This window comes from Tyto alba, unplaced genomic scaffold (assembly GCF_018691265.1).
Source record: "Tyto alba isolate M040663 unplaced genomic scaffold, T.alba_DEE_v4.0 Super-Scaffold_42, whole genome shotgun sequence".
In the NCBI taxonomy this organism is placed as follows: Eukaryota; Metazoa; Chordata; class Aves; order Strigiformes; family Tytonidae; genus Tyto; species Tyto alba.
The window spans coordinates 40,205,700-40,219,117 of NW_024881318.1; the positions used below are offsets into that span (position 1 = coordinate 40,205,700).

Sequence of the window (13,418 nt, forward strand, 5' to 3'; positions counted from 1 at the left end):
AAGATTTACCCCAAATCCTTTTTTTTTCTCTTACACCTTAACCCATTTAACCTTTTCTAGCAGGAACACTATTCCCTTGTACTTAGCAGAACTTTTGACTGGAGCTTGATCCAATACTTTTGGGCTTCCTCACACTCAAATAGAAAGCAAAATAACTGAATATTTGCTCTCACAGTACAAAGCAAATTAGCTGAAGACCTGTGGCTTAAGGCAATGGCTTGTGTGTGTGTATAGTTCACTATAAGATATGTTTGGAGGGGTATGGTCCAACATTATTCAACACTTGAAGAAAATGGGCATAAACATATTGCCACTACACAGCAAATGAGAGGTGAGATTGGTTATCCTGGGTTTCATACAAGTGCATACAAATGACAAATTTATAGCCAAGTTTATTCCAATTTACTTCAAAAAGAGATATGAAAGCTTTATTGAGTCCAGCTGTTAACCTAGCACTGCCAAGTCCACCACTAAACCCTAAATGCCACATCTACATGACTCAGCCACCACTGGCCAGCCTGTTCCAATGCTTGACAACCATTTCAGTGAAGAAATGTTTCCTAATATCAAGTCTAAACCTCGCCTGGCACAACTTGAAGATATTTCCTCTTGTTCTATTGTTAGCGGTCGCAATTGCGAAAGAACTTATCTACACCAAGCAGATAAGCAGACACTTCTTTATTCCAGCACTGGGGAACACGGGGGATAACTCCGCCAAAGACGTGTTCTCCGACAGGTACAAAGCACAACATATTTATACACTTTTTCAGCAGAGTCATAGTTACATAAGATCAACAAAATTCATAAAGTTTAAGTTGACCTTAATAATGATTGGCTTTCAGTTTCCTCATCTTATCTATATTCCTATTTTACAGAAATCATTGGTCATCTTTACTGATTGATTTAAATAGAATAGGGGCAGGGCAATGATTAGCATATTCATGTTATTTCCTGGAAATTATTATCATATGCAAATGTCTCTAACGCATGCGTGGTTATACTGGATGGGGGTCCTCTGGTGGTCGCCGATTGTCTTCCTCACTGTGTCCGCTGACTGAACTCTGTCCTTGCGCATCCTCACTCCATCTTTGGCTGATGCTTTGGCCGATATTCCCAACCAAACCAGTTTCTTCTGGTACCTATTGTTTCAAGTCAAGATCCATATCCAGTACCTTTTGTGTTAATTCAGAGTCCATAATGATTGTTATAGTGTTCAAGGCACACAGCATACTAGTTGCTTAATCCTAAGGGCCTTAGTGTACTTTATATTCTCATAGCTACTGTAGCTTCATGTTAAATCAAAATCATACTTTTAAACTAAAATCAAAATAATATTCTAGGATTCAAACTGTTTTATTAAGGTAACTGCAACACTATCACTTGTTACTTGGGAGAAGAGACCAACACCCACCTTACTACAACCTCCTTTCACGTAGTTGTAGAGAACTATAAGGTCTACCCTGAGCCTCCTTTTCTCCAGACTAAACAACCTCACTTCTCTCAGCTGCACCTCACAGGACTTGTGCTCTAGACCTTTCACCATTTTCATTGCTCTTCTTTGGACACGCTCCAGCACCTCAATGTCTTTCTTGTAGTGAAGGGCCCAAAACTGAACACAGTATTTGAGGTGTAGCCTCATCAGTGCCGAGTACAGGGGAACAATCACTTTCCTAGTCCTTCCAGATGCTACTGGCCTACTTGGCCATCTGGCCACAGCTGACTGTTGACCAACACTCCCAGGTCCTTTTTCACCAGACAGCTTTCCAGCCACTCTTCCCCAAGCCTGTAGTGTTACATGGGGTTGTTGTGACACAAGTGCAGGATCTGGCACTTAACTGTGTAGAATCTCATACAGTTTCCCTTGGCCCATTGATCCAGCTTGTCCAGATCCCTCTGTAGAGCCATTGTACCCTCAAACAGATCAACACTCCCACCCAACTTGGTGTCTGCAAACTTACTGAAGGTGCACTCAATCCCCTCATCCAGATCATTGATAAAGATGTTAAACAGAACTGTGCCCAATACTGAGCCCTAGGGAACACCACTTGTGACTGGTCACCAACTGGATTTAACTCCATTCACAATGATTCTCTGGGCCCAGCCATCCAGACAGTTTTCTACCTAGCGAAGAGGGGCCTAATCACCTGGTTGTCCTGTACATGCACTCAAGATGATCTGCTTCATAACCTTCCCCAGCACGGAGGTCAGGCTGGCAGGCCTGTAGCTCCCCAGATCCTCCTTCCAGTCCTTCTTGTAGATGAGCGTCACATTTACTAACTTCCATTAAACTGGGACTTCTGCAGTTAGCCAGGACTGCTTAGCAATGACCTAAAGTGTCTTGGTGAGCACTTACATCAGCTCCCTCAGTACTCTTTGGTGGATTCCATTGGGCTCCATAGACTTGTGTGTGTCTAAATGGTATAGCATGTTGCTAACCATTTTGCCTTGGATTATGGGGGCTTCATTCTCCTCCCCATCCCTGTCTTCCAGCTCAGGGGGCTGGGTACCCTGAGAACAATTGGTCTTACTATTAAAGACTGAAGCAAAGAAGGCATTAAGTACCTAAGCCTTTTCCTTATCCTTTGTCACTATGGTTTCTCCTTCATCTCATAAAGGATGGAGATTCTCCTTAGCCCTCCTTTTGTTGCTAATGTGTTTATAGAAACATTTTTTATTGTCTTTTACAGCAGTAGCCAGATTAAGTTCTAAATTGGGTTTTGGCCCTTCTAATTTTCTCCCTGCATAACCTCACAACATTCTTGTAGTCCTCCTGACTTGACTGCCTGTTGTGGTTTGAGCCTACTCAGCAGCTAAATGCCACACAGCCGCTCACCCACCCTCCACTCCACTTGGGAATGGGGAGGGAATCGGAGGGGCAAAGGGAGACTCGTGGGTTGAGATAAAAACAGTTTAATAATAGTAACAGAATAATACACTGACAGCAATATCAGTAGGTAATGTACAATACAGCTGCTCACCACCCACCGACCGACAACCGCCCATTCCCGGCCAGCAATCCCGAACACAAAGCCACCACAGCAACACTCCCAGAAGTGGCAGCCTCTCCCAGCCCTCTCCTGCCTTTATATGGTGAGCATAATGTCACATGACATGGAATATCAGCCAATCCCAGCCCAGCCCTCCAGCTGTGCTCCCCTTGCCCCCGTACACAGGTGAGGGCACTGGGACCTGGGGAGCCCCTGGGGTCTCAGGGTGCTGCAGCACTCCTCCAGCTACTAAAACAAACAGGAACTCTATTCCAGCCTGAACCAGGACACTGCCCCTTCTTCCAAGGGTCATAAACTCCTTTTTTTTTCCTGAGTTCCAGCCAAAGCTCTGTTCAGCCAATCTGGTCTTCTTCCCCAGTGGCTCATCTTTTGGCACATTGGGACAACCTGCTCCTGCGCCTTTAAGATTTCCTTCCTGAAGAATGTCCAGCCTTCCTGGACTCCTTTGCTCTTCAGGGATACCTCCCAAGGGACTCTGTCAACCAGTCTCCTCAACAAGCCCAAATCTGCTCTCCAGAATTCCAAGGTAGAAGTTCTTCTGATTCCGCTCCTTCTCTGAGAATCAAAAAACTTTATCATTTCGTGGTCATTATGCCAAGGATGTCTTCCAGCCATCACATCACCCACAAGTTCTTCTCTGTTCACAAACAGCAGGTTGAGCAGGGCAACTTCCCTAGTTGGCTCACTCACTAGCTGTGGCAGAAAGTTATCTTCCACATACTTCAGGAACATCCTGGAGGAACCCTCTCTGCTGCATTGTATTTCCAGCAGACATCTGTTAAGTTGAAGTTGCCAATGAGAACAAGGGCTAGTAGTGATCATGAGACTTCTCCAAGCTGCTTCTGGAATATTTCATCTGCCTCTTCATCTTGGTTGTGTGGCCTGTAACAGACTCCCAGTATGATATCTGCCTTGTCAGACCTTCCCCCTAATTCTTACCCATAAACACTCAACCGTATCTTTAAGCTCTAGACAATCAAAACACTCCCTAACATACAGGGCTACTTCACCACCCTTCCTTCCTTGCTTATCTCTTCTGAAGAATTTATACCCATCAATTGCAGCATTCCAGTTGTGCAAGTCATCCCACCATGTTTCTGTGATGGCAACTATGTCATCGTTCTCCAGCTACACAACGGATTCCAGTTCCTCCTGTCTATTGTTTTTTTGTCACAGTTCTAATGATGTTTAATGTTTTTCATAAATCTTAGCTCCTGTATTCCTGTAATTATGTGAGAAATTCAGGTTATTTCTAAAAAACACAATGAATCTCTAGCCTTTGTGGTTGCTTGCACAGGAAAACTTGAAATATCATTCTTCAAGGATCGAAAACTGGAAAGGAAATAAGAAGAATTTATGCTTATTTTGCCTGAAGTTTTGTGATTTTGAAGATCTTGCTCTCTTGAGAACCCAGCTCATGGTTTTCAGTGCTAAATGATGGCAAGAAAGTATATGTGGGTAAGAAAAGCCTTACATTCCAATCAACAAGAGACTTTAAGTAGTATGAATGGTCTTTGGTTTTTATATCAGGTGTACTGGGTTCAGAGTAAAGTTGATATGTCTCACAAACCTCCTGAAGGATTAACAAAGGGGCATTTTGAAGGCCATCCCAGTAAAATAATAGTGTGTTGCTAATTATGCGAGTTATGAAATCTTAGGTTAAAGAAAATACGTATCACATTTTTCCGATTCTTGTTGACCTACCAAATGATTTAGGTCACTGAAGCAAACAAAAGCTAGTGAGGAGAGCTTAAATAAACAACTAAATCATGTAATTATTTTTTCTTTCTCTTCAAACAAAGAGGAAAATTTGGCTGGAAGAGAGTGTCTGTGCACACCCACTTCTTTGCATATGTGCACAAGTGGAAAGAGATCCAGCAGGAGCATTTCGGGGCCATGGCTAAGACACATGTCCCAGACATATTTACAAATGATCTTGATGTTCTTTCAATACTTTTGCGGAAAGAAGAAAGAAAGGTATAATTGTCCTGTTTAATTATGAAATAGCTCTAGCTATTTCAATCATTCATATTTGTCTAAACAGAAAAAATCTCTACATCTGGCATCTGTGGAGTGCAGGCAGCTGCATGATACTGCGACTGGCTGTCTCAAATAGACATGCTGACCTTTTCCTCTTTCTTTTCTGCAGGACTGCCCACCAGAAGCAGGTGATTTTCGTGCCCAGCAATGCTCTGCTCACAACGACGTCAAGTACCAGGGACAGTTTTACGAGTGGCTTCCTGTTTCTAATGACCCTGACAACCCATGCTCACTGAAGTGCCAGGCCAGAGGAGCAGCTCTGGTTGTGGAGCTGGCACCAAAGGTTCTGGATGGGACCCGGTGCTATACTGAATCCCTGGATATGTGCATCAGTGGCTTGTGTCAAGTAAGGAGAGAAGGCCTACCTAAATGCCTTTCCTCATGACTTCTCCCCTCAGATCTCTCTCACATGCTCACTCTCCTCTTCCATACTTGTATCATTTTAGGGTCTTCATTTTAATCATCTGTTTTCATCCTTAAGTTTACTTCTTCTACCTTGTTTGAAAGAGGCGTACAAACGCAAAGGTTATTTTCTCACTTTATGCTGTTTCCTTGGGGTTTTTTTGAGGAATGTATTCTCAGCTTTTGAACTGTTTTGTTTAGTTATCTGCAGAAGCAGATCTTATTTGAAAGCACAATAAGAAAATAATGGTGCTTTCCAAAATAATTTGGATATACCCAAGTCTTCTCAGTCTATGAAATTTCAATATCTTTGAGGATTATTGTTTTTTGTAAATCACAAACCGCATAGCAGTAGGTGAGGTACTAAACTGGAAAATCTGCCATTGATTTGTTGCAGGACTAAGCAAGCTGCTACATTTATTTGGGCCTTAGCTGCTTTGTTTGCTAAAAGTGACATATGGGGACTTTTTAACCATTTGCTTCACAGTGCATGGAGATCTATTGATCATTCAACCAACTTACTGGCATCCTTATTTGGTTTTATATTACCTTTGTGCTTTTACACATACATTGCGACTCTTTTGAACATATCTATGACAGACTTTAGTCTCCTGAACTACATGTAGGCTATATGTTGATGGAAGGGAGGACATTTGTACATCTCTGTTAACTACTGAACATACCCGAATCACAGAAAAGGTTGAGTCTGTATTCATGTTTCAGTGCCCAGTCTCCTTCAAATATATGTAGACTTGTGGTTTTGGCTTTCTAGTGTATTTTCAGACACATTGTGTGCCTTTGGAAGCTTTCCTCCCTGTTTCCTTTCTCTTTGATTTTCTCTTCTGGGCCAGCAGCAGTCCAGCAGTAAATGAAACAGAGTAGGCAGCTACTAATCTCATTTGTGATCTGAAGAAGGCAATCATCTAGACCTCTTGACCTCAACTGAGTGCACAAGTTTCTCAAAATTCCAGATTGCCTAGTAAGACAGACTAATTCAGTCTTCTTTTGTGCTATTTAATCTTTTAAAAACTTAACTGGAGAGATAGGGATGTGGATAGGGAAATTATTCAAAGTATTCTGCCTATAGTGGCCTGGAAATTAGGAGCAGTGCATTCAGGCTCTGTGTTGAGCTGATTTCTGTTTTGGTCCAAATATGAAACATACCTTTCCGAGAAAACCTTCCCTTAGGAACAGAGCTTATAAGCATCCACTACTAAAACAAACTAATTTACATTCTTATGGCACTTCTTACTTCTGGAATGCTGAAGGTAGCTGTGCTATTACATCTATGAAGACTGATGTTATTTCTTAAATGTCTATGTGGCTAAGGTAAGTATGTTGAAAATAGACAAGTACCAGTGTCCCTGAGGAACTTCAGCTAAACTAACCCTTCTCTTATATACCCTAGAATGGTAGAATAATTTTTAATGCTTAAACACAGTGACTGTATATTTTACAAAACCTTCAGAATTCAGTTTCTTCACCAACATTTTCTATATACTTTACAATACAGCATCATTTTTGAGCTTGGCCAAAAAAAGAAAATTAAATACAAATGATCACGCTGCTTCCTCACAATGAATAATTTTATATTTTTGGGTGTGTTAAATTTAAAGCAACTCAAAGCATTCTTGTCACAGTGGATCCCTGCTAGACAGTCATATCTTGAAAACAGTAGATGTACTGCATCAGAAAGCTCATAAATAGATTTGCCCTAATTGTATGCTTTAGGACAGTATCCGCTTTACTGTCAACACAGTAACATGTAATACTACCTAAGCAATTCAGAAAGGTAAACAGTATGAAATTTACCAGAATTAATGGTGAATGTTCTTCAAAAGCAGCATTCTTCCATGGCTTCTATAAAGTGTCTCTTAAAAGAATGGGAAACCATAGTATCATGGAAGAACAAAAGGGAGCATTCTTGCTCTGTGACATTTGTGTGAATATGCTTTCTTCTGTAAGCAGGGTGAGTACATGTAAATTTCAGAGGAGACAAAATATGGTCATAAAAGTTATTTCTATGCATTTACAGTATTAGCTGCAGGCTATGACTTACCTAAAATGGTTAATAGACTCTAAACATAACAGTGACAGGTCCCAGTAGTTTGTGAGAGTTCATAATGATCCTGAGGTTTCAACAATATTTTCACGAGATGAGTTTGGAACTGCAAGATTTGAGGTCATAAATCAGACAGCTGTAATAATACAAAGGCATGGTTTGTCACAACTGCAAAAAATGCAGTCTCCTGAGATTTGTATCTAGTCTAAGATCCTGAATATTTAAAAATGGAGTTATGCTTTTTAACAGGTTCTTTACAAGAAGTAATTACACTATCTCAGGGATGAAGAGGTATATTTTCTGGATTGCTCAGAGGAAAACTACTGAAAGCAACTTTAAGTTTGCCATCCTAGTGGGCTTGCATTGATACAAGTATTTGACTGTGTCTTTTATTACAGTGAAGTATACTGACTTCCAGAATATGTTCTGATTACATCCCTAGGTATGATTTTTTTTACACTGTAGTTGGCAATCAAGAAGGAATTGAATGTTGTTCAGCTAGAACATTTTATAAAACATATAAACATGCCTATTCAATTACAGTCTGTGAAAGAGTCATGGATTAGTAAAAGTGATGTTAAGATCAGTGCATGCTTACATAGACATAGTGCATTTTAACCTGTCGATCAAACAGTCAGCTGTCTGATCTGTCTGAGAGCAGAGTTAGCTCTCTGAACTAAGCACAGTGATCTTTTTAGTAGGCAAGATTTGGGCCAGTCTATGGCCTGTTGTGTGCTCACAAGTTGTTCCAGAGGTTATTAATAGCAGAAATGAAGCGTTAGTTGTACTGCCTTCTGTGCACCTCATTACTCTTTTCTGATTAAAAGGTTCTGGTTTTTACTCTTGTTGGCAAATATGCATTTGTTCACAAGATGCATGTTGTGGTTTGAGCTCAGAGGGAAACTGAGCACCACACAGACACTCACTACCCACTTTGTCCCCAGTGCAGTGAAGGGGAAAAGAAGCCAAGCACGGGATGTGAGATAGGACCGGGAGGGGCAAATCACCCATTATAGTCATAAGCAAAAGTCAGATACATTAGGGAAAGGAAAAAAAGAACATAGATTTATTACAGACACTAACAACAACACTTAACAGAGTAGGGGAGTGAGAATCTTTACCACATCTTGAGAACACCTTCCCCCACCACTCCCTTCTTCCCAGGCTCAGCTCTGTTTCTGATATCTCTACCTCCTCCCCCCAGCAGCACAGGGGCAGGGAATGGCGGGTGCAGTCAGTGCTGCCGCTTCTTCCATCTTCAGTGGGGGGAGTTTCTGGAACTTTTTCCCCCTGCTCCATCGTGGTCCCCCTCTCACAGGAGACAGTCCTCCACAAACTTTCTCCAACTGGAGTCCCTCCCATGGGCTGCAGCCTTTCCCATGCTCCTCCAGTGTGGGACACTCCTGCATGCTGCAATCCTCCCAGCACTGAACTACAACAGCAGTGGCTACTTCTTCCCACAAGGTCCCAGACTCCTTCAGGCATAGACACCTTAGTTGGGCATGCAGGGCCCCTCACAGGCCATAAATCAGTGTCTGCACAGAACTTCATGGCTGTCAGGGGGGTGCCCACCCTTCCATCTCACCACAGGATACTGGAGAATCTCTGCTCCAACACACCTCACCGCCTCATTTCTTCCTCCATTCCTCCACTGACCTTGGTGTTCATGCAGTTGCTGAAATTACTCCTCACAAGTCTAACTCCTACTTACCAGGCCCTTTCTTAAATACGTTATCTCAGAGGTGCAACTGATTGGCTCAGTTTTGGTGCACAGGTGGGGGCAAATTTGAGCCAAGGGAGCTTCGAGAAGCTTCTCACAGGGGGCCATGACTGTAGCCCCCTCTCCTGCTATGAAAAAAAAAAAACCCACACCACTCACTCAAACCTAGAACAATGCAACATTTGGAAATTACAAGATCCCTCTCTCATACTTATCCCTTAATTTTTCATGTTGTTTGGAGGTTTAGAATTACCAGTAGTTTAGTGGCATATTTATGAGTCATTGTTTAATTACTAGCTATTGAGCTGTAGTCTTTATTTTACGTTCTGGCTACCTACCAGTTAAAGTCAGAAGAGACTTCTGATTGTATTCAGGAGAAGCAAAGTCACCTTTGCATGTAGAACAAGCTGTATCCCTGAATCTTTGATTAAATAAAGAGCACTGTTAGAGATTCTTAAACAGAAGTTTATTTTTATTTACAGGTATAGAGTATGAGAAAGGTTATGCACTTATTGATTCAGACACGCTTCATGGTATAGGGCAGTACACATGACTCTGCCAATTCAGGAGTCATGCCAACTGTATGTATCTTGCCTCTTCCCATATTACATAAATGTATTTATCTTCCGTGAAAAGGTGAGCTATATCTTGCTATTGCTCTTTGTGTAAAACACCTAAGAAATTAATGAGGATTCATTTCTGAGCATTATTTTTTTCTTTCTGGAGTTTTACTTTTAAATCCATACGTGACAGAGATTGACCAACACCATTTTTCAAATGAAAACCTCTTTTTGTAATTCCTTTTATTTCTTCCTATTTGTCTTGTTCCTCCTAACCATTTAAAATTCCTTTCTATATGGATATCCATGTTATTTGGGTCCCTTTTTCCTTCTCATTTTTTTAAGAAACAGAGATTAGTTCTCAGATGTAATCTTTAGGTCTTGTGGTGAGTCACCTCAGGATATAGTATACCCCACCGATATAATGCAACTAGCTTGAACCACCATGGTGAAGTCAATAAAATGCTCTTTAAGAGAAACAGTGCTTTAATGTTCTGCATTAGGAAGTGTCTATATGGATAGAATTTATGGAGATCCAGAGCACAATACATTTTAAAACTTCCAATTTTTAGTTTAATTTTCCCTGTTTTTAAAATAAATTCCTGTACTTTAAATCCATTATTGGGTTTTTGAGTGTATGAGCAATTTATGCATATGTCAAAAATGTTGTAGTTAAATTGAATGCCCTTGCTTCTAACAAGGATTTGATCTGATTTCTGGAGCATCTATTTCTCAGTCATCTGAGAGGTCAGATAGACAGACAGCTGTCACCACCCTCTGTTTTCCAAGGGGAACCTGTTCCAGAGAGGTTATTCCAGACCACAGTACTGTCAGTGGATTGCTGGAAATTCATCTGAAGAAAATTTCTGTCATATTTCATTCATTTCAGCAGCCTGATGAAGACCCAGCCTTATATGGTGCTCAGTAAAATCATACTGTAATTTGGTAAATACATGGACAACTTCTGTGTTTTTGTGACTGCCAATTCATCTGCTTTGTTCTCTGTCACCACACATGTTTTATCCTCTCTCATCTGATGATTTCATTCCATTGTGGACTGTGACCTTTCCTGACACATCCCCGTCACTGGCTGACATATCTGTAATGGGGTGTTCTCACTTGTTGACTTAAGCCCCCACCATTAGTTCAGATTTCTCTTCTCTCACACTTTCACACTTTGGGATCTAGACAACTGCCAGCCATGTTGCAGCACTGGGTAGAGGAGCATGGCCCCTCATGATCTGAAAAGCCTGTGCCCCAAACAGTAATCCATTAAACCTACTGGGTCATTTACTAGTGAAAACAAAATCTCCTTCCTGTTATCCAGTTTCCCTGCTGCAGTCAAAAAAAATCCTGGAATCTTCTATATGTTTCTGCTGAAGGGGAAATATTACGTTTTCATTTTCAGCTTTGTCTATTTTCCTCATCCCTTTCACTTGTTCTTCCTGTTGTCATAGTCTTCATACTTGGTTCTTTCTCAATTTAATTTTTGCCTTCTGTTTCAGTAAATTCCACAAATGTTCCTTTTGCTAACTCTAGCAAGGAAGAATAAGAAAGTCAGTCTTTGCTTTCTCAGATGGGTGATCAAAGATTATCCAGTGCTGCTTCTATCTCCAGTACTAATGGCAGAATCTTAATGTTGCTGTATAGCATCAGTTCAGGATCTTTTTAAAAAAATAGATATTATGGTTTTTATTAAACATGCATCCAGACAGTAAGATGCTGTTCAGTGTTCCCAAAAAGCAGGTCCCATCAATAGCATAGCCAGATCCTCACCTGATGTAAATGAGTATTGCTTCCCTGAAGTCACATTCATGGATGAGATGCTTGCAGTCTGGGCAGTCTCTTTGACTTACACATGTAGAATGGCACTCCTCTTCTGCTATCTTTTCCTCCTCCCCAGCCCAGGGATCCCAGCTTCACAGGAACCAAGGAAGTGAAAATACAGCAGAATTGTAGCCAACAAGCTTGAATTTCCAAAGCTATTGTTCATCTCAAACTGAGGCAGTGAATGCACTGGGGTTAAGAATATTTTGCCAGAAGTGTATCATACAGCTTTTTCACAAATAAAAATGTGTTTGTTTCAAATATTAGCACTAAGTACTGTTGCTTACTGTTGTTATGCTACTTATTAGCTGTTATAAATCTGATAGACAAAGAAATTGATCGTGAATTGATATTCACCAATTCTAAAAATATTTTTAATGTAAGGAAAAAATTACCTTCTGGATGATCTGGCTTTATTTGGTAGGTTTGAAGATTTAATAGGTGAAGTAATAACATATAAATAAAAAACTGTCATAAACGGGAACACCTGTCATTATAGAGGGCTTTGAAACTTACACACCTGATCTTTTCCCATATCCTAGTTCGCAGACTTTTTTTCAGACTTTTCTGCAGTGAAGATATATTTTGTTGAATAGTTTTTCCCACTGTATAGTTACCAAATTATTATGTTCTCTCTATATGCATGCTTAAATGGTTACATATACGTGTGTGAGTTTCTAAGTTTTTTCATCAGAGGCAGAGGTTACATTGGCTGGTGCATAAGGTCGGGTGGAAAAATATGCTCTTTTTTAAATAAATGACTGTGATATATTGCCTGTCTATCATGATTTTGGGATGAAAAATTATTTCTTCTCACTTCCATCTACAAAGTATTGTTGCATGGATCCTTTCCTATTTCCAGCTCAGCCCAAACTGCAAAGCTAATCAGGATCAAAGTGTCACTTAACACTGCTCGGTGTGTTTGGTGTGTGGATATTGTACTCACTGGCACAGTAAACCTGCTTGATAGAGGTAAAATGAGGATTTTATAGGTAGTCACTTCATAAGGCTCTTGAAGGTTCATGAAATTGCCTTGGGCCCCAACTGTTCCTGTGGGATGTGCCTGGGGCACTGCTGCAGAATTGGGCACATGGGCCCATGGCCATTTCCTAGTCATTACTTATTTTGGGACCTGATTTCTTTGCATGCCCTCTTCAGACCCTTCAAGTCAACTCCAGTTTTGAGCAAGAAGGCCAGGACTATTTCCCATCCTGTCTGAAGCCCTGGAGGAAAGTGGCCTGCATTTTTCCACCCTACAACACTCATTGTTCTAATACTAGAGATTATTCTCATCCATGCTTGCTACTGGTAACACTGGAGATCATGTGCTTATTTTGACAAGATCCCATTTTTCTGCACTTTAATTTGGCATATTATCTAACTGTGAAAACTCTGAGAGACAATAATTTCAAGAGATTTTTACCCGTGTTCTGTTGACATTCACACAAGAGGACTGAAAGTGCCTGTCATTTGACCATTTTATGGCAGAGAAATGAGTGGCCTTCATTTCATTAATTCTCTACAAACAGGCATAATTTGTGTTTCTACCAGTGTGTATTCATTTTTAGAGGCATTCAGTCCCCCATGACAGCTTCCAGCAATGATGTTTTTCTTCTGCCAAGGCTATGACAGAAGTCAGGTTAAAACAAAGGAGAGCATTGGGGAAAAAAATGTCTAGGTATTTACATGTTACTGGGATTTCAGTCTCCCATATTTCAGCTATTTCTCGCTCCTGTTTGTAGGTGTCTTTTTTATTTTTCTTTTTTCTTTTCCTTTTCTTTTCTTTTTTTTTTTTTTTC

The 13,418-nt window shown here is 40.7% G+C and overlaps 1 protein-coding gene across 2 annotated transcripts in view; it reads left to right on the forward strand.

Annotated features, from left to right (window-relative positions):
- The window catches only part of ADAMTSL1 (ADAMTS like 1), a 206,780-nt gene that overhangs the window by 43,961 nt on the left and 149,401 nt on the right, over window positions 1–13,418 (forward strand). For both annotated transcript variants that reach the window (XM_033003851.2, XM_033003852.2), the window contains exon 4: window positions 5,158–5,394. In XM_033003851.2, coding sequence (XP_032859742.1) covers window positions 5,158–5,394 — 237 coding nt within the window. The remainder of the gene's footprint in view (window positions 1–5,157; window positions 5,395–13,418) is intronic.